At 43.8% G+C, this 24008-nt stretch overlaps 1 protein-coding gene across 1 annotated transcript in view; it reads left to right on the top strand.

The window, feature by feature from the left end:
• The first annotated feature begins 5604 nt into the window (after nt 1-5604).
• Nucleotides 5605-24008, top strand: part of STON1 (stonin 1) — a 32775-nt gene continuing 14371 nt past the window's right edge. The window contains 2 exon segments of the mRNA XM_057432398.1: nt 5605-7592; nt 15731-15933. Coding sequence (XP_057288381.1) covers nt 5654-7592; nt 15731-15933 — 2142 coding nt within the window. The 5' untranslated portion in view covers nt 5605-5653.

Raw genomic sequence — 24008 nt, 5'->3', positions numbered from 1 at the left:
GTATATCCCAACTACAAGCGAAAGCCAAGAAATTCCTATTTCCTTTCGGTTGTGCCTTTTGCTTATGTTTATTTCAGATGTATGGCTTTGAGAACTAGGAGAGGGAGAGGAGAGTTAAGTAAAAGTGCAGCCATCTGTAGTCTCAAAGCAAAACTGGAGGCAAATCGACATAAATCAAGCTATGTTTTACGTGGAAGGTGTGCTTCAAGGGTTTTTTTTTTGCATGGTTAAGTAGTAAATGAAACAGTGATGCAAAGAATAGGGCTGTAAAACACAGAGCTAAATCTGCCATATTTTACTTGGATATCACAAGGGCTTACAGACGTTTAGGGTATTTTATATACCGCATGTGCTTTATTGCTTAAACTGCAGAGAACTTGTACTTTCCTGCGAGATTACTGCACTTTATGGCAAAATGCTTGGAGAATTGCCTACATATTTGTACAAGAGAAGGTACCAGCTCACACGGTGTTGTTATGGGATGGCTTCAGCACAGCATGCAGAGTCTTGTGTTAAATGTCTCTATATGCATGCAGCAGCATTGTTCCTGGCAATGTAACTGACGTGTAGTAGATGTGTAGGGTCCATAGTTGTTCTGTAAGGGTGGGAAGATACTGACCAAGCGTTGACCACAGAGTAGCTTGTGTGAAGAGCACAGCTTATTCTGAAGGGGTTATTTAACCCTTCAGTTAGGCTGGGTTGGGGTAAATCTGAAGCAGTTTGTGAGGTTGGTATTTGCGTGGTAAGACTCCACTATGCAAGAGGCATGCGTAAGGATGTAGCAGCCTTCAGTATCTGGTGAGGGACTCTTCATCAGGGACTGTAGCGATAGGACAAGGGGTAACGGGTTTATACTTTAACAGGGGAGACTTAGGTTAGATATAAGGAAGGAATTCTTCCCTGTGAGGGTGCTGAGGCCCTGGCCCAGGGTGCCTGGAGAAGCTGTGGCTGCCCCATCCCTGGCAGTGTTCAAGACCAGGTTGGATGGGGCTTGGAGCAACCTGGTCTAGTGGAAGGTGTCCCTGCCCATGGCAGGGGGTTGGAACTGGATGAGCTTTAAGGTCCCTTCCAACCCAAACCAGTCTGGGATTTTATAATGTATAGCTTAACAATTTTGAAGCCACAGCGGCCTCTGGAGCAAGAGAGGCAGTAAGGAATGTATTTATGAAATGATGCCCTTCTGTGTGTTTTGGAATGTGAGTAGTGTCTGTTGTACTTACTTGCTTTATGCTTTGCAGAAGGGAGGTTGTTTCCCTGCCATTCCCCATTAGCTGGTCCCATGCTCCTTCAATGCTTAAAAAAAGGACCTTTGTGTTTAAATCCAGAGGGAGCTGCTGGAGGGTTCTAACTGGTGCCAGATGTTAGGGAAGACCCTGGGAGTGAAATGCTCAAGGAATTCAGTTGTGTGCTGTGCTGCTTCAGATGCTGCTGCTTCCCTGCTGTGGAGGCAGCGATGGAATGCTGTGGAATCAGGGTGGTGGTGGTAGGGGACGTTGCTGGATGACAAGTCAGCGCCCTCAGCTAGCTGAGGACCCAGCCGTATCGGGATTTGAAGTACCAAACCCAATACCTTGAACTGCACCTTGGAGCCGGTAGGAAGTTGTTATTACTGCTTCATTGTGGGAAGAGATAACTGTATCCCCCAGCAAGACACAGAAGCTGAGCACTGTTTTCGCTGCAGATTTGATCTGGGATTTTTGAAGCAACAAAGGACTCGGTAATAGTTGCAGCCCATAAAAACCTCTCAACAATAGCGTAGGATTTCTCTTCCTTGCCTCCTCGAGGTATTAAAAGGAAAAAATTAAGCCTCAACCACTGTTCATTAAATGCTGAGGGACTGAGTTAATCTGATAAATGGGGAGATTGTTTTCAGGCAGAGGAGGATGAATTGAGATGAGTTGCGGCTTTAGGGTTCACTGGAATGGATGCATTTAGGATGGACTGTTATTCCAGCCAGCCTTTTTGTCTGCAGTTTCAGTATTCTAAAAACAGTGTTTCCTGTCGCATATCTGAATGAGATACCACACGTGCTTGTAATTTAAATGCTATGGGCCGCGTAACATGTGGTAGTGGAGATCAATGGCATCCTGTATCGTTTTCCTCTTACCCAGAATGTTTGGGTTATGTTAGCACGGGTCCCATGGGAGCCTGTTGGAGGCAGAGCACTTCTCTCCTGAAGCCTGAGTTTATTGCGGTTTTGAGGGAGAACATCCTAAGTCTTGAGAAGGAATTTGGAGCGCTTTTTAAAACAAAGGAGAACTTGAGAGAAAGGATTGCTTTATCGTGGCGTGCAGATGGAAAAGCTTTTAAAGATCCACTTGGGTTTTCTTTTTCCTCCATTCCTAGTAGTCAGCTTAGGGGAGCAGTGAGCAATAGTAGGGGACCCACTGCCTACTTCCACACTCGTTTCTTGCACGTGTGATTTTGTTAACATCCGTATTTTCACTTTCCTTTTTAAAAACACTTACCTAGAACAGTAATAAAAGGTGAAAGCTGCAGCCCGTGATGCTGAGGGTGTTGTCGCTGCAGATGAGAGCGCAGTCGGTGAAAGTGGGTTTCTTCGTAGAGTTTTATGGTCTGAAGTGAAATGTTTGGCAGGTGAATTTCAAACATCTCTTTGTTTTGTGACGGGGAAAAAAACCTACCGAATAATCTGTAACATCACATTCAAACAAGTGAATAGTAACAGACCTTGGGGAGGGTGGGAATCAGCATCTGGAAAGAATAAAGGATGCTGAAAAGCTTCATTTCTAACAAGACAGGGAAAGAGCCTGCAAGATGTGTTCTGTGCTGTAAACTTCATTTGTATTTATTTACATTCCCATTTTATGTTTTCCTTTTTGCTGGAGCCTCCTGGTGTTTGGTGATTTCCCTTCCATGTGGCTATGGTCACAAGGAGTAACTGCCCCTTCCGCAGTACCCCTGGTCATCCTGGAGCCCCTCTGGAGAGAGGCTGGCTCTCCCTCCCCTCACTCGGTGTTTTTTCCTCTCTTTTGCTCTAAGCAGTTGCTTATCTCTTGCAAATGCCAGAGCAGTTTTCAATGGCCACATTCAGGCTGCTTCCCAATGCTCTATTTACCTGCGTGCCCCATGGTGTTAGACAAAAGGGTTATGTGCCGAGTTAGCATCACATCACAACACAGGAGGAGCATGGACCTGCTAAAGGGAATCCAGGGGAGGCCATGGAGATGCTGTGAGGGCTGGAGCAGCTCTGCTATGGAGACAGGCAGAGAGAGCTGGGCTGGTTCAGCCTGGAGAACAGAAGGCTCCTTAAGGGGAGACCTTAGAGCAGCTTCCAGTGCCTAAAGGGGCCAACAAGAAATCTGGAGAGGGGCTTTTGACAAGGGCCTGTAGGGACAGGACAAGGGGGAATGGCTTTAACCTGACAGAGGAGAGACTGAGATGAGACATTAGGGAGAAATTCTTCCCTCTGAGGGTAGTGAGTCACTGGCACAGGGTGCCCAGAGAAGCTGTGGCTGCCCTATCCCTGGCAGTGTTCAAGGCCAGGTTGGATGGGGCTTGGAGCAACTTGGTCTGGTGGAAGGTGTCCCTGCCTGTGGCAGGGGGTTGGGACTGAATGAGCTTTAAGGCCCCTTCCAACCCAAACCAGTCTGGGATTCTGTGATAAACTGTTGTTAACAAACGAAGCTTGTTAAGATGAAACAAAGGCTGAAAACTTGAATACTTCTTGATGTAGATACAACCAATATATACTGCTGAAGGAGCAGTGCTGGCAGCCAGAGGGAAAGGAGGAGAAGGGTGTGGAACGGGAGGAAGAAATGACGACCAAGTCAGAGGCCAAATAGCTGTGATTTTTCTTTCCATTGCTACACATTATTTTGATGCAGTGACTGTGTGGGTGAAGGGTACACTGGTAGTTTTGTGTGTCTGAGCTATGGCAGTCATTTGTAACCTGTTTGCTCCTTTTCTGTCTGTGTAAGCGGAGGGGAGAGTGCTTATAAAATAACTAGCATAGTGCAAATAGTTTTACTGAACAAAAAGGGCAAGAGTTCAAAAAATAATGAAGGGCCAGAGTCCTTCTCCATTGCAAGGTCTTGTTTGCCTGGCTGCAGAGTGAGCAGGTTGTGTCACAGTTTATGGTGCTTTCTTAACAGCAAGAAACTGGCCAAGACACATGGGAAAAAGGTAAAAATAATGACTTGTAGCTCAAGATTTCACTTGGGTGAACTTTGGCATCTCTAGAAACAAACTGTTCTCTAAGTGCTACAGATAAATAGAATCACAGGCTGGTTTGGGTTAGAAGGAACCTTAAAAGCTCACACAGTTCCAATCCCCTGCCATGGGCAGGGACACCTTCCACTAGACCAGGTTACTCCAAGCCCCCTCCAAACTGGCCTTGAACAGGGATCCCTTCCAGGGATGGGGCAGCCACAGCTTCTCTGGGCACCCTGTGCCAGCGCCTCACCACTCTCAGAGGGAAGAATTTCTTCCTAATGTCTCATCTCAGTCTCCCCTCTGGCAGGTTAAAGCCATTCCCCCTTGTCCCTACCACCCTTGTCATGGCTTTTGTGGTTACATGATTATATGCTGTAGCACTGGGAAATTAATAATGGCTCGTCACTAAAGGGAATAGCTCTAAGTCATCATTACCTAGCCTTAATTAACAGAGTAACATACGTGCAGGTGGTTTTGTCTTTCTGAACTCTGCCTTCCTTGTGCTTTCAGGCAAACATGACTCTGTTCTGACTTAACAAGAATAGCTTTTTATCAAATGAATGATGTTTCTATGTGCCCTGTGGTCCTTCGTTGGACTTGATTCCTTCTCAGGCATTAGAAAGTATTGCTCGCTTCTTCATCAGTCAGGAGCAGCAGGGAGGAAGATCTCTGGGGACAACATACCCTGCATAAGGACAGAGTGAGCATGCTTTAAAACCATGAAGGCAAGTTTAATTATTTACTGTTTGCAGTCCTGCTCTGAGGACATCCAGCCAAGCCCTTTACCAAAGATACTTCATTTGATGAAGTGTAGTTTATTAATTGCTTTAAACACCTGTACTTTTTCCAGGCTACCAGCTAATGCAGTGCTGAGTAGGTGTGTATGTTGTTACTCAGCCTTGACTTGTGTTTCACCAGTGTTTTATCTCCAGTGGATGCTTGTAGTCTACCCTTCAACAGAAATAAATGAAACTGCATCTTACTAAAATGCTGTTATGTTTAATGGGGGCAAAGAAGGGAAACCTCACCTGGAGCAGACGCCCAGCATGGAAAATCTCTGTCCTTATTCCAAACTATACATAAGCTGTGTAGCAGAAAGTATTACTAAAGTAGTCCTGTTCCACTGTGGAACCTTCTGCTCTCTCTGACCTAGAGGCTGCACACATCAGATGCTCTGAACAGCCCATAAAGCTTCGATCTCCCTTCGATCCCCAACCTGGGAGAGCAGTGAGGATTTATGGGCAGTTTCTCTGTTCCCATAGGGCTATCTCAGATTATGCTTATAAAACACAAAGTACATTGGACTCGTGAGCTGCGTGCAAGTTTTGAGCTTTGTGAGGCTTGAATTTTATAAGGGTTGGGTTTGTTTTGTCTTTCAAGAGAATTCTATGCACTTCTTTATGCTCACATCTGTTGTTTTCTTTGTAGATGGTTTGTGGGTGATACGTGTGCAAGCGTCTCGAGTTTCTCCTACAAGATGTGTTCCACAAATCCAGCAAATTGGGTCACCTTTGATGACGAGCCGCTCTTCCAGTCTCCTCAGAAATCGGTGGATAATCAAAGTAGTTGTAAAGCAAACGGCCTTAAACTCAATCTGTCTAGCATGCATGAGTCTTCAAGTAGGTCATCTTCTACAAGCAGCACTCCACTCTCGTCTCCTGTAGTTGATTTCTACCTAAGTCCTGGACCCCCCAGCAACTCTCCACTTACCACACCTACCAGAGAATACCCAGGAAGTTCGTGCATCCCAAAGTCTGGGATTCACATCCTTTATCCCATCCCTGAATGGCCATCAAACGTTAACCTTCCTCCGTCACCCGGGATTTGCTCATCTCTAACCTCACAGACACCGAGCAGCCTTCCTTTGAACACCTCACCTAGCGACCATCCAGTGAAGATTTCAGTCTCCAGTACAACAGATGAAGGAAGCCCGAAGCTGCCCGGAAGCTGTGAGGAGTTAGGGGAGTCATCTTCAGCACCGGGGCACTTCCCGTACTTCCAGGGTGACTGCGCTTTTTCCAGTCCTTTTTGGAAGGAAGGGTGCTCGCTCAGCACATCACCAGCTAACGTTAGCACACACAGGAAGGACAAAGCACTTGAGAGGAGCATCTGCCATCCTAAAGACAAGGAAACTTGCCACGACCAGAAAAGCCTTAACCAGGGCTCCTTCAGCTACATCTGTGAGAGGCTTGAACACCTGCAAGCTGATAGCTGTGATGCTGCAGGAAACCTGCCTATCTCCAGCACTCAGGCATGGCACAAGCATTCCCCCTCCATCCTACGCAACCTCTTCAGGAGCCGGAAAGCAGATGGGTGGCCATTCATGCTGAGGATTCCTGAAAAGAAGAATATGATGTCATCTCGCCAATGGGGCCCTATCTACCTTAGCGTCCTACCCGGAGGTGTATTACAGATGTATTATGAAAAGGGCCTGGAGAAACCTTTCAAGGAATTCCAGCTGCAGCCGCACTGTAAGCTGTCCGAACCCAAATTAGAGAGCTATAATGTCTCAGGAAAAATCCACACGGTAAAGATTGAGTGCGTCTCTTACACAGAGAAGAGGAGGTATCATCCCAAAGTAGAGGTGATCCATGAGCCAGAGGTTGAGCAGATGTTGAAGCTGGGCACCACGGATTATAACGACCTTACCGATTTCATTGTAACGGTGGAGGAAGAGCTGATGAAACTTCCGACCATTTCCAGGCAAAGGAGGAATTATGAAGAGCAAGAAATGACTCTGGAAATAGTGGATAACTTCTGGGGGAAGGTCACGAAGGCAGAAGGAAAACTCACAGAAAGTGCCGTCATCACGCACATCTACTGCTTGTGTTTTGTGAATGGAAGTGCTGACTGCTTCCTAACCCTGAACGACCTGGAGCTCCAGAAGAGGGATGAGCGTTACTTTGAGAAGGAGAAGAAATGGATTGATATTCTTGATTGCCATTTCCATAACTGTGTTAAAGTGCAGGAATTTGAGCAATCACGAATTGTTAAGTTTGCCCCCCCAGATGCCTGTAGGCTGGAACTGATGCGTTTCAGGACACGGTATAATGGGCAAGACCTTCCCTTTTCTGTGAAGGCTGCAGTAGTGGTTCAGGGGGCATACGTTGAACTTCAGGCTTTTATAAACATGTCTTCAACTGCTCCAGCCCCAACACGTTTACCCGCTGTGAAATACTGTGAAAACGTTATGATACGCTTTCCCGTTCCCACACAGTGGGTCAAAGCACTTTGGACCATGAACCTCCAAAGGCAGAAGTCCCTAAAAGCAAAAATGAATAGGAGAGCGTGCCTTGGTGCTTTACATGAGGTGGAATCTGATCCTGTCATACAAGTCTCGGTTGGAACAGCTAAATACGAGAGTGCCTACAGGGCGGTTGTGTGGAAGATAGACAGGCTTCCAGATAAAAACTCAAGTAAATAATTTGGGCTATAAAATGATGGGTTTGGGTGCACCTCTTCGCCTTCCATCAGCCTCCATGGTGTAGGTTGGTTGTTATCTGTGTGGTGGTATTGTTAGAAGAGTCATCTTTTATGACAAAGAGAATATAACCTTACGTATTTTTTCCTAAATTATTTGATGGAAGCAGATGTATTATTGTCAGTAATTATAAGCGTGCAGTATCAGGGAAGTGGATCTGATCATTCTGAGCGAGCCTCAAATCTGCAGTAAGAAAGAGGGAAAGATTCATGCAATAGCAAAATGATCTGCCCACCAAGTATTGCACACTTAATAGAGAAGGTGGTATTGTAACCGTTGGGTCTTGGCTTTCTAGCATCACTTAAGAAACGATAGGTATGATGCATAACTAGAAGGCAGGGTGTTCAAACTTGCTGTAGGAAGTTGACTGTGCTTTTGCAAAGGCAAAAAAGGTGTCTATTACCTCTTTTATGGGCTTGGATATTGAGACTGTTCATGGCAATAACTGCACTGACAAAAAACGCCTCTCGCTTCACTCTTCTTTCTCTCTGGTGGTGGTAGCTCACTAACAAACTTTATGGAGAACAAAAATATTTACATGGTTTTAAAAGACCAGTTTTTAATCACGTTACCAGATTAACAGCCTTATATAGGACTGTTCTAGCATACAAGTTCTTGAGGAATACAGAATTCTGCTTCTAGTGCTGTAGAGTGAATTTGATCCTGTGCTTAGATGTGCATTACGTGTATTTGAGGCTTTGGGTAAGGCAAGGGCATCTGTTGAAGCATTTTGCCTAAAATACTGGTAAAATCTGTACTTTTAAGAAGAGGGTAAGTGTGTAGTATTAATAAATGGATTGGCCTGTACTAACTGCCTCTTTAAAATGTCTAGAGAAGGTTTTACCTTCTTAAGTCCTGGTTTCAGGGATGCTAGTACTGAGTTGACATATCCACTCTGACAGCTAGATGTCATACAGGTGTATGTAACTATATGTAAGGCCATATAGTTCGTCCCAGATTGGCTGAGTGCTCCCTTCTACATGCAGCTTCGTCCCTGGGTATTTCATGCTCTGCTCTGAGAGGATGCTGGTGGCTGCCAAGCAATGGGCAGCAGGAGAGCAGGGGAGATGCAGCATTGGCAGACAGGCTAACATAAAGCAGGGAGCTCAGACACAACTAATGATGGGGGGGAGAAGATTCTTCAGGTCTTCAAAATCTCTAGGTATTGGTGTCTTTCACTCAAGGCTTCAAGGATTTGCAGCATGCTGCTGTGATCCATGTCTTTTCCCAAGGCTTATGGGACTGATTGCTTGGGTAGCTTTTAATATTCTTTGCTATTTAATGTAGGTTTGCTTCTGCAAAATCAAGTCAGCAATTTAGTCAGGCAGTTTTAAAGAAGATGATAATTCTGCCAAAGACTTTAATTCCCTGCAGTTCGTTCACCTTAAGATTTGATGTGCACAATTAACTTCAGATTTATATATTATTTGAAGGTAAGAACTGCTTTTGTGACATTCTATAGCTTTATTTTCTAGCAGTAGCTCAAGCTTTTGACATTTGAAGAATTCCTCTGGCTGAGCTCTGCAAAATCATTTGTATCCTTGAAATGTTCATGCCTTTGAAAAAACATTTTGTTAGTAATACTGCCCAGTCACATTTTAAACCTCTCTATTAAGTTTTCTGTATGCAGCAAAGAGTTTAAAAATAGACTTGGCCCAAGGCATGCCAAAAATCTGGAGGCACTCAAGCTAATAGGAATATGTAAACTTTCATCATGAGTTTACTGCAGGGAGAAAAATATGCCAAGGTTTTTGCTTTCAAAAAGCCTTTGTCCAAGGCTGCTTAAAAAACAGCAGGAAGGGAAAAGCCTACAGTTATATTGTGACTCCATTTATAGACATTGAAATATGTTAGTATCCACTGGGTTCTACTCAAGTGCTTCCTTGGAAGGGTGCTGTGCAAGCAAAGTTGATGCGAGCTGTGAGACCCCAGGTTTTTAAAGGCTGCCTGTGCTTATTCAGGTATTTAAAAGGAGAGTTTGGAGACAGAGTGTTAGCATTAGTAAATAAAGAATTAAAAAGCCATAGCCTTTGAAAGGTTGAGCCAATGGAATATTTGCAAATCGAGTTTGTGCTTCTGGAATCGGATGTAGAACGTGTCATGATTTCAGCACAGTCTTTGCACTGGAGAAGCTGTACGCACGTGGGTTACCTATGGAGCTGGGGAGAAGCTGGACTTGGGAATGCCCTGTTTTAATCTCTTGTTATGTAAATTTGTGCCCAGTGGTGTTTCCTGCTACGACACCTCCATCCTTGGGCCGCTGTGTAAGGCAGTAGTTCCTCAGCTGATGATTTTCTGCATTGTGAAGCCACACTGCGGAAGCAGTGATTAAGCAACAAAAGATATGAAGCCAGGGCAGCTTGTGGGTGATGGCAGCCTTGCTACTGCCTTTTAGTGTGCAGGGTGATGTGGGTGCTGTCAACCTTCAGCTGCTGCTTTCCTTACTTCTAAACTGCCTAGGTGGAAACACCAAGCCATGACTTTGTCAAGTGGGCTCCATCCCTGCCCAGCCACCTCTATCTGCTACTACCACCATTGCAAACTGCTCCTTGGTGGTGGTACCTTCCTCCTCCCCTATTTCCTATGCATTTCTCCCAGCAGGTTGGATAAATGCACCCACTTAGAAACAGCGGCAGGAGCCGTTAACTCCTAACAATCCTCATGTAAATCTGTTCTGAGTCATTGTTGATGTTCTCATGTTCAAAGTAAGACTTTCAGAACTGGACCTATTTTGCCAAAAATAGAATTACTACTTAACTAAAATATCCAGCACATGTGCTTTTGGTCTAAACTGCTTGGCTTTATGAAGCGTTCTCAGATCCGGGTTACTCAATGCTACTCAAAAAAGGGGAAGTAGTCATAAATAGTGTGAGTAGATGCAGGGAAGTTAGATTATTAATTGTCTGTGAAGTGCTATATGAATGCTAAATGACAGTTTGAATCAAATGTCATAGTTTTACTGATCTTTTGCTTGTTTTGGCTTTCTTGTTGGCATTCTTCAGAGGATGAGAGCAAGAATTGGGAGCATTTTTAGTAAAAAAGAGCCAGATTTTCAGATGTAAACCAGAAAAGACTTGGGCCTGTCAATTCACAAAAGTCTTGTTACCTAGACACCTAACCCACAGAGTTTCTGTCTCCTAAGTTAGCTAGTAAAAGCTCAGCTCTCCCCAAAGTATCTCGTTGCCTTTCAGGAGTGATTTTGATTTCATCAGTCCAGGTGGTCATGTCTCCATAATGCCTAACGGACAGGGGGGGCTTGCATCTGAATGTGTTGTCTTAGCTCAGTGAATGGATGTACACTGTGCCTGCTTCAACCCACTTGTCTTCCCACACCGTTACCTTCTGTCTCTGTTTCTGGCCAACATCTTGCTTTTTCAGCATTACAGTTTCTTTTGCAAACGGATCTTGTACACGCAGGCTCTCTTTCTTCTTCTAACTCCAGTGTAATAGGCCTTGGAAACAATAGTTCCATGGAGCAAATATGACAAAGACTGGTCAGCTTTAGGTGAAAACTAAGGCAACGCTCACTGTCTTCCAATGTGTTGGTCACTCACTTTGTTGGCTGACAGTGGATGGGAAGAAGTTGCTCCATGCTCCTAGCATGGCCCAGTGGTGGGCAAAACTTCTCTTCAGTGAAGTGGTGAGTATCTCTTTCTGACACTGATGTTGGTACAGGACATGGATGGGTTGGAGGAAACCCTGTGGTTTGGGAGTAGGCAAAAAGGTCCGGTGGAGGCCACTCCAGAGGGCCTAGGGGAGTAGGCTTACCCAGACCCCAAAACTATCGTCTCTGCCTTTGCAGGTTACCACCTAGGGGAAAGGAAGGAACTCAGAATTCATCAGATCCCACCACTGAGACCACCTCATGGGTGTCAGTTACCTGGAATATAAGCCCACATATTTTTTAAGGCCTATATGGTACTGAGGCACAACTGTGCCAGGTCTCACAGAGGAGCCTTTAGCAGCAGACCAAGAGGAACAGCACATGCCTGTGCTCAAGTGGACATCTGTCATCCAACGTTTCCCAGGAAAATTCCAAGCAGTGCTTACTTCTGGATTCCATTTCTCAGAAGGCAATTTTCAGACTATTCCCATTGCTGCTAGTTTCTTCATAGGCCTCCCTCTCACAACAGGAAGATGCTGAATTTGATCTCCAAAAGCCCTTAGATACACACCATTTTCCTTCTACCATGAATGGACTCCAAACAAGATGTTGCTGCTCTTTGACAAACCCTTTCTCCTCAGATCCTTGTTCAGCCATTGCTCCAGAGAGTTCAGCTTTTCCTGGCCAAGGAATAATGTGCCACCTAAGGGTTGTAATTGTAGCCCCTGCTGTTTCCTGCAGGACGTTTTACTTGTGGCTGTTGTGCGGTCCACCCATCCCAACCTAGCAAACAGAACAGACCAGGTCAAGTATGTGTATTACCATGCTGCATCCTGGCACCACCACGTGTGAGTGGAGCAGGTCCTGGGAGCCAAGAGGAGCACAGCTCAGGCAGGTTGTGGTGCCACAGATGAGATGAGATGAGATCTCACAGGTTGGCTCCGGTGCTTTTTATGGCCTCCTTGACAGCTTCACCACAGCTGCTGCTGGGTTGATGGCATATTCAAGAATGGAGAGGTGTGCCTCAACAGAGGCTCTTTCCACCATGTCCAGGCAGTCTGGAAGAGGGATTGTGAACTAAGAGAGTGTTAGTGCAGGAAAAATGGGCTTGGACACAGGAAGAGACGACCAGCAGCAGACTGTGGACAAGGATCACGTCAGCAGTATACAGAGCTGCCTGTCACTCTGTTCATGAGTGACAAAGTGCCATCTCCTCCTCACACTTCAGTGCTCCAGCTTCATTCTTAAGGGGTTGGCAAGTGATTGTAACATTTGTTTCTGATTTTGTTCCCTCCTCTCTTTAAATAATGAAGTCCCTAATGTTACAGTTTTACCTGTCTCTGTGTATCGTCTTATTGTCCTGAGACTTCAGCCACATGCTGTGTGCCCCTGGCATTGCACTCCTTTGCCTAAGACCTTTGTAGGCTTGCAAACTTGTGTGTTAGTGTGTTGAAGGACCCTGTAGAGTGCTCAGAGATGTGAGTAACGTCTCACACATGCTGGGAGCACTGATTTAGCACAAATCACAGTCGGTACCTCCTGCTCCACCTCCATACCAGCCTTGCTCTCTAGCTGCATGGGGAACTCAGAGCCTAATGCACAACTGAAATAAGCAGTAGGCTATTACATAAAAATAAGGTGACCATGCTGCTGCTTTTGGTTGTGGGCTATGTTTTGGGTGGTGGTTGTCATTTGCCAAGTGTGTGCGGAGTGTAAAACATTATGCCTTGACTGGTGCGGCTGGTGGGATGCAAAGTCAGCAAGGAGGTGTGAGGTTCTTCCATCCCATCTCTCCAGCCTGTCTGTCTGGGTTTGGTGATGGCCATTGCTGGGCAGCTACTTCTCCCCACTCACCTTAAAGTTGTACTGGACCTATTTAGTCATAGAATCACAGAATCCCAGACTGGTTTGGGTTGGATGTGACCTTAAAGCTCATCCAGTTCCAACTCCTGCCATGGGCAGGGACACCTTCCACTAGACCAGGTTGCTTCAAGCCCCGTCCAACCTGGCCTTGAACACTGCCAGGGATGGGGCAGCCACAGCTTCCCTGGGCAACCTGTGCCAGGGCCTCAGCACCCTCACAGGGAAGAACTCATTCTCAAAACTCAGAACCTACTCCTTTTATAGATCTGCCCTTGCAGTTATGAATGCAAGTTTCAGTACCTCTTCCTTCAATTTCTGTAATAAATTCCTTATGAACATGTATTAGAGCCATGCTTTGGTAGAGAGAAGCAGCTAGTCCCATCTGGGGAGTGATTGCTGGGCCTCATTGTGATACATGTGTCTTTAGGAGACTTCATGGCCAGTGTTCACAGTGCAGGATTCTAGCTGGTGGGTGTAGTTATTTTCTGAACTCCAGTCCAGGTTGTCTCTGAATATTACAAGTAGTTATGTAAAGAAACAGCATTTAGGATAAGGATTTAATGTGATGTATTGCTGGAAGCAAGCCTGCAGGGGATGCTTGTAAATCAGCTTTGTACAGAGTCCAGCTGGTGAAGGACTGCACTTGCCCAGTGACATGCTCCTTGTCTCAAGCAGTGGCTGTAAATGCTTCTGTGTTTCTGTGTGCATGCCTTTGGGGTCAGCTGAGCACAGACAGGAACGCTTGCAGTCAGCAGACAACTTTTCCAGCTACTGATTATTGTTGTTGTTATTAAACATGGATGAAAAAAGGGGGAGAAAAAGAACTGGAGACCTCCCCATCTGGAGTCTTAAGGGCTGATAATCCAAAGGTCACATCCTGTTCCTTTCTTTCCATCTCTCACCTTTTCTTCCAGTCAGCGAGGTGTTAACTGTGCTGTTGAGTGTAGCAACAAGGAAGAAGGAAGGAATTATTAATTATACTAATTATGTACTTAGTCAAAAGGAAACCAAAATGTTAAATGTTTCAGTGATTATGATTAAGACAGATTAAAACAAATTCTGTGCTCTTTAAGCCTTGATTTTTGGGGACACACTGACTTGGACTGAAATCTGGAGGATGGTTCATTGAGTTAGACTTTGTCCTGGTAAAGTCGGAGACACATGACAGAACTGCCCACCAAACCACTCAAGTGGCAATGGTCTCCTAATACCAGAAGTGGTTCGGGCAGGCTGTGAGGCAGGCTGCAGGGAAAACATTCACAGACCCAGCCCAAGGCTCCCAGGAGCAATGGAGAGGTAGCTTTCTAAATTTAGTTTTGCCTTACAAAATGTCACTTGAGCCTGTGGATGTGGAGTGTCACTGTGATTTTTCCCCTGAGATGGATATAGCTCAGTGTATGATAACTCCATCTTCAGTATTTCCTTCGTTCTGGTATGAAATTGATTCCTGTCACTGGAGAAGGCCAGTGCATAAAGAATGGAACTTTGAGATGCCGCTCAGTGTAATGGATGAAAACCAAATCTACACTGTCAGGCTTGCCTTTGACAAAATACAGCCAATGCTTTCTCTGCTTGTATTTTTCTGCCTGCAGCCAAATGGTAGTCAGTTGTCTGTGCTGATGCTTAAAATCCTGGAGAGCAAGAGTAATGCAGAATTACTACATTTTGCCCTGAAGAATTTGGAGAGGCAGCTGCGATATAAAGGATTCTTTCATTATATTGTACTGTACTGCTTTCATGCACACAGCGAGCCCACTGACCTCAGCTTCTTTGGAAAGCAGGTTTTTCCCCCTTGTGTTCCTGTGTGCCAGGAGAAATGCTGTCCCTTAACCACTGCCACATAGAAGAAACGCTAAAGCAAGTGATCCCTAGGATCTTAGGCTGGATTGAACTTAGAATATGCATGGGCAATCCTCCACAACTGTGCATTATAAGATGTTCCTTCAGTAATACTTTGCTTTGGAAGAAATGGGGTATGTTCTTTCCCAGGCATGAAAAGGAGTCCAGGTAGCCTTTGTCCTGGCAGCTGGGACCTGGCTTGTTTGAGCAGCACTTTTGAGCTTCACCTTTATCTGCTGCTATAGATATACTGTAACAAGTGATGTTACACAAGATAGCTGTAGTTCTTTAAATAAACACTGCAGTACAATTCCTATAGCAGAGAGCTTTGGAAAGTGTGGCTGTTGGACACAGGGCAGCATCTCAGCCTTGGCTAAGCTGGGGCCTTCCAGGTTTTATTTTTCTGTGAGAGCAAGACATGTATTTTTAAGGGAAAACTGAGATTCTTCCCTAATCTAGCAACCAGTCCCTAAGCCTGTAATTCTCTTCTTTCAGTCTGAAGCTGGAAGGGTCTGGTAAATCTTGTATAATTTAATTTGTAGAGCTGCAATGACTGTGAAAAGTGTGCTGAAGCAGACAAACAATGAGGAAGGGACCACCTTATGCCCAAGTAGCACAAGATTACAGATGGAATAATCTTGTAACAACAGCTCTGCATTAATAAAAGACAGAGCTGTGCTCTCTTGCTAGGAGATTAACCTTGCACTCTAAGCAAAGAAAAGATAATTAACTGATGGTTTGGGGTTGTTGTTTTTTTCTTTCCCAAGGTTCAGATCATCCACACAGCCTGTCTTACAAATTGGAGCTGGGATCAGACCAGGAAATACCGTCTGACTGGTATCCATTTGCTACTGTCCAGTTCATTGTTCACGATACCTGTGCCTCAGGAACGGAAGTCAAGTCACTGGGCGTAGAGAGCGATGTGCAGCCCCAGAAACACGTGGTTCAGAAAGCTTTCTACAACTGCCAGGTATTTTCCAGTGCTTCCCTCCTCTTCTTCCTCCCCACTCCCCCATACAGTATCTGCAAAGCAAATGTGCTTTGCATTTTAAACAGACCTTACATGTACTCGTGATAATGACTTTGAGCAAAAGGATCATTAAAAACTAATTCCTTGTCAGATCAGAGATGATGCTGAAAAACAGAACTGCAAACGTGGTGTGGTTTTTCCTCAGCTGAGCTGTTTTTAGCAATAGTGGTTTTGAAATCTGTTTGGTCTGGAAATGTTTTGATCCTGTGTCACAGCTTTTCTTCATGCTGTTGCTGCAGTTCACACTTCCAGTGCCCAATTTTTTGCTAATTCTACGTGGGTGTTGTTTTTGTTTTCTGACTACAGGTTGAAATTGAAAAGAAGTGGATCAGGCTTGATGGAGAAGACCCAGATAAGGCTGGCAACTGCCTCATGCAGTAGAAAAGGACAGGAGGCACCGTCATAGGATGTTAGGAGGCATCCAGTTACATAGGAAATCCTATTGTTAGAGGAAGCGCAGTGACCTAGTTTAGGGTAAACATGGTCATTTTATTTCATTTCTGCTTTTGCGTTTGATTCTGCAAATCAGTACTCTTTTGACTGGTCTGTGTTCAAGTAGACTTCCTGTCATGGGAATACTGGTATGAGTAATGTCTCTTTAAGAGTTGCAGGATGTGAGCACTTAACTGACTGATTCTAATATATTATTTTCCTGTTTGGTATCTATGACTTGGGAATGATCTCATACTCTATATTGAAACCGAATGGCTCTACTTAAAGAGTACATGTCACTTGGACATATAATATTCAGCAATAAGCCTGACAGAGTGCTTATGTTCAGTCCAGCATCTGTGTAAGGTCCAGCAGGACCAATTACATTTTTTAGTGGAGTCTGAAAACTGAAGTCCCCATGTTTCTGCTCCCCTCAATATATGTGAACAGAGCAAGTTATAATACTACCCTTGACAAGAGCCTCGAATAATGACTTGGAAACGGGGTGATTTCATTGGTAAAATGGGAAAAGTTCCTCTGCAATAATATTATTCATTTTTCTGTGGCTGCAAGTGTTTCCTTCACAGCATTTTATGGCTTCAGTCAAAGTAATCTCTCGGGCAAAAAACTGTATGGCAAATGTGATTGAAATTTGTGTTCAGGCATTAGACAAATCTTTCTCACTGCTGCAGTAAGTGAGGCAAGGGGTGGATCCCCAGCAAGCGTGCATCAGTCCAGGCCCATTTCATATGATGGAGCTTTGAGAATTCATTTGATGAAGCTGTGAGAATTTACTCCAGAGGAGCGTATTCCCACAAACTGAAGCCATGGCTGCTGTTTGCTCTGGGTCTCCTTTAGGATGCAAGTTCCAGAGGCTGGTTTAGAAATTGCTGGAGCTGTTTCTTTGAGTAGCTTTTAAGACAGCCTTTCCCTGCTGTGACACTTCAGCAGGCAGTTTGAGCTACTAATCCCATATCAATGTGTTAACTGTGTTTTCAACAAACAACAGGCATTGAGGGAGAGGTTTAATGCTTCCCCTCAGCCATTCTGCCCTGTGTCATTCTCTGCAGGCTGTAATTCCAGGTTGGAAAAAATCTGATAAATTTAAAAACTGCCCTCAATACCTTTTTTTTTTTCCCCTGTATTTTTCCTAAAATTATCCTTCCTTCGAACTGAAATTAATGGAGACGAAAAACACAGTAATGCACTGAATCTCACTTTATATTTTATACAGCTTGTAACTGTTCATATGAACACTGTGTAAAAATACAGATCAGTGTGATTCCCCAAAAGTAGAAATATGTAGGATATGCACTGAGGAAAATTACCAGTCTGAGGAAACAGAAGGCCATAATGTGAACCTAGTTCATCACAATAAACTTTTCCCCCCTATTTGGAAGCTGGGAATAAAATGGCTAATAAATTCTATAGTACGTCCTGAGGGCAGGTTTTTTTTTATGGGTATTGCATTGGCAAAGCCCCAAATAGACTATTATGGTATTTTGACTTCTCTATATATCCCTTTTTATTAGCAGATTATATTATTATAAATCTAAGCAAGCATTTGAGTGCAATAGTGATCCAGGTATGTCTCAGCTGTCACATCCTCCATCGTGTTTTGACTGGAGAAGCCATTAGCACCGTCAAGTCATGTTTGCTTTCTTTTATTCATATTAATTTTTAGTTTATATACTTCTCAGCTGAACTGAGAGGCACAGGGCGTGCCAGGGCAAAGTGTTTGTTCATAGCATCACAGCAGAGCTCTGCAGATCATTGGAGTCCATGGTTATCCTGGAGCTACAATATCTGTTAACCTCTTCTGCTTGGTAAGGTAGAGGATGCAAAATACATGTTGCTGACACCTGCACTAACCTTAGTATGAGGCTGACTTGTTTTGATTTCCATTAATACAGCTAATTGAGTAAATCCGCTAGTAGTCATTGTTGTCTAAAGCCTGTCTTGCCCAGCTGGCCCCTATTTTCTGCTTTTCAAATGGAGGGACATGCAGGCTGATCTGGGGCTTTTTTACCTTAGGATCATCATTTGCAGCATTCTTTCCCTGGGTATTCAGTACCTGGTGGTGTTACGGGTTTTGTAGAAGCAACAGCTGCTTTTCTTCTGTCAGGTGTCTGCTGTATCATAGAATCATTGAATGGTTTGGGCTGGAAGGGACCTTAAAACTCATCCAGTTCCAACCCTCTGCCACGGGCAGGGACACCCTCCACTAGACCATTTAGTGTTTGGAAGCCCACACAGCATTGACCCCTCAAGATATGAGCTGTTGTTTTGAATGGGCTAAGTGATGAACAGCCACATTAAGAGTCATCTTTCCTGCCAGTGAATGTACATTATATCTGGTATGGTGCAAATGATCATTCAGCCTTTTTGACATAAAAAGGTCAAGCTACAGCTTTATCTGTGTTGCAGACTTTTGGATTTCTATTTGAGGTCTGCAAGACTCACCATTTACTTTAATTGGAATAGGATCAGGATCACAGAGAAGTAATTCCACAGAAATATTGCCACACTGAAGGAAAGTTACTCTGTTTAATATATGTCTTTCAGTTTAAACCCGACAATTAGTGCAGCCTGAGTTTGAGTAATTACTCTGCTCAGTCTCAAACTGATGTTTGTATGCCTTGTTGTCAGAATATTTAGAAATAGGCTGCAGTTTCATGAAAGTTAGGGTTGTCTGACATCTCCCTCCATCCCCCCTCAGATTCTGACTTTCTATGCTATTGCAACATGCCAAAGCAGAAATACGCTGGCTTCCTCTGCCTTCTGCATTGTCTGATGTCCTAGAGTATAACCTACTGGACAGATATTCATAGAATCATAGAATAGTTAGGGTTGGAAAGGACCTTAAGATCATCTAGTTCCAACCCCCCTGCCATGGACAGGGTCACCTCACACTAAACCATGCCACCCAAGGCTCTGTCCAACCTGGCCTTGAACACCACCAGAGATGGAGCATTCAAAACTTCTCAATGTTTAAGACTCATTTGCTAACATCTTTTATGAACACTATAGCAGGTGACAGTGAGTAAATGCTTTGATTCTTTAGAAATCAGGGATATAAGTAGTCTGGTTTTGGGAGGGGAATGGAGATGAGGAACAGTTGCTACAAGCTGTTGTGATGCTCAGTGTCCAGCTAGCAGAAGGATCAGAGCTTTAAATAACCCATGAGGTACATTGGCATCATGCGAGGAACGAGGTTTCATATGTATCTGATCTCTGCTTCCCACAGCTACTGCCTGCAGTCACTGAAATGCTTCCGACTGCTTGGGTCGCTTAAGATGCTGACACTTCTCTCACGTTTACTACAGGGCAGTATGTAGATATTATCTGTGTTTCCTTCACAAAGGACCAGCAGGGTTTGGAATATTTTCTATTTTAAACAGAAATCAATGAGAACACCTATTTTTATAGTATGTTTGCCTTATTTTACAAGTGTCCTATTTGCTGAATCCGACAAACTTTATCTGTATGTTCATCTTTCTCATATGATTGTATTACTACTGTAGGTAAATGGTACTTGATTTAATTTTGGACTCAAACACCCATTGAAGTCAATGGAAGTCTTTTAACTGACAAAATGGAATCTGCATCGAAGTCCCTAAGAATAAAGGAGAGGCAAAAAAAAAAAAAGAGGAAGAAAGGAATAGTGGTAATGTGCAAAAAACCCACAGAAGATTCTTGATGCTAGTAAGTAAGCAACCTGCAATGCTTGTTTATTCCAACCAGAAGAGAGCAAAAGAGAGATGTTACCGGGTGTCAAAGCTGAAGCTTTGCAGTGACTGGAAATGATGGTGTGGCTGCCCCTACATAGCAGCTCTCAAGTAGGGAGGATGATGGTGCACTCCATTGAACATGATGCCAAGCTGCTCTCATCCTTATGCTCCTTGCTTTTTTTTCCCCCTCCAGATTCCATGTAAGTTGTCTGAAAGTACTTTACACCTGAAAGTGTGTTTTCATGTGTTGCTTTTAGTTGCATTTATTTTACTTGACAGATTTCTTATTGGTGCCCACACCTCTATTTTACATTCATTTCTCTTTTTTTTTTTACTAAACAGAGTAACTAACTGCTGCAGTTAGTAGTTCTTAGGTATAATTTTGATAACTCTGAAGCAGTGCTGTTATTCTTAATGGAAAATATAATTTTATTGGGGTCTTCTGTCAGTGTAAGTATGAACAGATCATGTTGATAATCTTGTAATAACATTTTGTAGATTGCATATTGATTAAAAAATAAAGTTGTGTTTCAAACTAGCAGTTTCTTGCCCCTCACTAGAAATTTATCAAGCTTGTTTTACATTTACTGCAATTAATGGGTTGTCTCGTGTCATCGAGTATTGCGATTTATTATAAAGAGTGGTTCTCATCTGCGTTTGAGTGGGGGACATCACTCCTCGTCTTAGGTAAAGCTAGGTGCAGAAAGCTGGGCATCTTTCTGCACTATATTCCATTAATGATCATTTATGGCAGGCCCTTTTCCTGCCTTACTTGTATAACAGTAGTAGCCCAAAGAATACTCTGTTTTTTTCCTGTTGTATACATCCTCTGATCTTTCTGGGATATTTGAATACAATGTAGCAACAACTGGTTTAAGACTTCCACAATTTTCTAAGTCTGTTCTTGAAATAAGCTGTTACTAGGGAAATAGTGGAATAAGGCAGAGAGATTTGTGTAGCAACATTCAAAGAATGAGCTTAAAGTATAAAATAACCATACCACGTGTCCTATGCTGCTGTCTCTGTAGCAAACCAGTCAGCTATTCTAGGAAAGACTGGGAAATACAGTTAATAATAGTTTTCACTTTATTGGTGTTTTATCCTTCAGTGAGCAAATGGAAAGCTCTAGCAGAAGGCATCTAGCAGAAGTATAGTCCCCTTCCACAGCTTAAACAGTTTGCAGTGTTTAGAGGTATCAGTGAACAATATGATTTAGGTACATGAAAAAAGTGAGATGGTAAATTGCTATAATACAAGTAAAAACATGAAAACATTTATTTTTGGACAGTTTCTTTGGATGTGCTATGCATAAGATGTGCTATTTTATAGCCCTGTTCTTTCCTTAGTAAAAACAACCTGTAATTTTGTACAATAACACTCATAACACATTTTAACTGATGTTCAAGTTCCCTGCTGAAGCCTTACTGATAGAAATAAAAGATAAAGCACTGGCTCAAATTCTGTTTTGCCATCCCACAAAACCCATGTGCTTAGGTATTTCTGCATGTGGATAGGTATAGTCTAGCACTACATTGTGTTGTGAGGGCCTTTTTGGTTTAATATAAAATAACTTTAACCTCCATTTCCATATTCAACAATAAAAGTCTGAGGAGAGAAAATCAGAAGTGGGATGGATGTGCTGAGAGCAGAAGAGACCCATGATGAGTGGAAGCAGTGGAGGTAAGAGGGAGGAGGCAAGGAGGGAGCAGGGAGCTGGGAGAAGGGCAGCAGGCAAAGCTTGCTTGGAAGCGGTAAAGAGAACTGCTGCCTCTCTAAGTGAAGGTGAAAAGTCTACCTATAAATGGGACTGAAATAAAAAGGCAGTGAGGAACTTATCAGAGAAGCATCTTCAAGGGAAGGTATTGAAAACAAAGTTGTGAGTATCTGCAGATGGAAACTGAACTGAATGCTCTCCTGGGGTTGGAATGAGTCGGAGTTGGCAGATGCTGAAGAAGGGGGGAATATGGGCAGAGCAACCAGAGACACAGCAAGGTGGCTGTGGGACTGACAGGGCACAGGGAGAGGTGCCTTACCCGAACAAGATGAGCTGGTGTCTGCTTGTGGTGTGGCACAGCCCAGGGCAGCTGGTTCTGCCTTCGTTTAGTATGTGCTGCCATTACATGCCAAGCAGAACTTGCTCAGTCTTGAGCATCCCTACATCACATCTGTATAGCTGTCAGTAATGGAAAACCTCATGTCCCTGGACAGGAAGATCCTGTTCATGCAAGGGACCAATGACACAGTCATGCCAGAGGAGATGCAATGAAAATACCAAAACCCAGCAGTGGAACAAGGAGGATTTAAAGCAAGAACTTGGACATTATCCTGATGATACCCAGAGGTAAGCTACCGCTGTAACCTTGTTGGACGGCTCTTTAGGAAGGGACCTTCATCCATCAAGTAATTTGTAACGTTGAGTAGATTTTACTGCCTAAATGTAAGTACTGATACCAGGATTTAAATGACAGTTCATCTGAAATGGAGGAAGCCATCCACTGCCTGGAGAGAAAAGTGACAGGCTGTTTCAGCCCCTTCATGCAAAGCCATTACTGAGTATCTTTGCTACTAATTATGTGATTATAATGTCAAAAAGGGTGTGCAGAACATCTGCTTCAGGTAGATCTACACAAAAGGAGAGTTGGAGGAAAAAAAGAAAGGAAAAAAGAGAAGCATGAAAAGGTCAAGTATTAGGACAGGGGGAGTCCAACCATGTTTGCTTAGAAAGATGACCTTGAGCAAATATTGGAGTCCTCACACAAATGCTTCCAAGACCTGATGCAGGTTAGTCTCCATACACCTGAGTTATTCTCTAGTGGTGTTAAACTGATGTCAATTAGGCAGTAAAAAGAAGAACCTGATTGCTAAACTGTGCTTCAAACTGACTCAAAGTCACCTGCTGGATTATTTCAGTGGTATGGTTGGTGCTGCAAAACCCACTGCTGGTGAAAGGGGCTCAGCTTTGCATTTGGTAATTTGGAGAGGAATCAAGTCAGTCAGAGCAAATTGGCCTTGACCAAAACATGCTGCTCTGCTCTTATTTAACTTTGCACTAAAACTGCTGGACTTCTGCAATCATCTGCTTGACTATGAACTTCCAACAGCGAGAAGGGAAGGGGATTTCAACCACTGATGGAGGGGGCAAGATGTCAGGGAAAAGAATAAAAAGGCAATGAAAGCAGAAGCAGTTGACAAAACAGGAGGAAGCCGGACTGGGGCTTTTCTTGGGGACACAGGGCAGGAGATTGGGTTCCCTCTGGGAAAGAGGGTACTATAAGCATTTGTATGCCACAGGTAAACACTGCAGGCAGCAAAGGAGGTGAGGGAGCAGGAGATGAGCGCTGAGCTGGACACTAGCATGAGTATGGCAGAAAGCAGGGACAGTGAAGTGGCTGGTGGCTGCTGTTTCCCTATGAGGCTTTCTCTCCACATATGGTATTTGTATCAGGGTGAATATTTAGGAAAGGCAAGCCTTATTTCTTCCTTAATTAGGCTTACTCATACTACGCAAGTCCTTGGGCTTATGAAGGATATGAGATATACAGTACTATTCAGTATATTCAATCCATCAGGACTGCCATTTTTATATAGCAGTTTGTAGAGGTCAAAGCTTTTCTTATTTCACCCAGTGTCCTGAAAATCTGTAATTAAATTGAATTAGGGGACAGGTCTTTCTACAGTCCCTCTGATAAAGTGGTTTAAATGGTTTAAGAAAGGAGAGGCCCTTGAAGACACAGGAGTTACACATGAACAATGAAAGAGGAACAAATCACTGGTCCCAGTGTTATCCGTCTCTGAACCCCACAGAAACGAAGGAGCTTATAATAAAATCATGCTGTTAATAAAATTGGTTAT

The sequence above is a fragment of the Pezoporus wallicus genome, unplaced genomic scaffold, assembly GCF_028554395.1.
Source record: "Pezoporus wallicus isolate ANWC-B61680 ecotype Strahan unplaced genomic scaffold, APGP_CSIRO_Pwel_v1 contig_3267, whole genome shotgun sequence".
In the NCBI taxonomy this organism is placed as follows: Eukaryota; Metazoa; Chordata; class Aves; order Psittaciformes; family Psittacidae; genus Pezoporus; species Pezoporus wallicus.
This window is presented reverse-complemented; position numbering and strand designations above follow the sequence as displayed.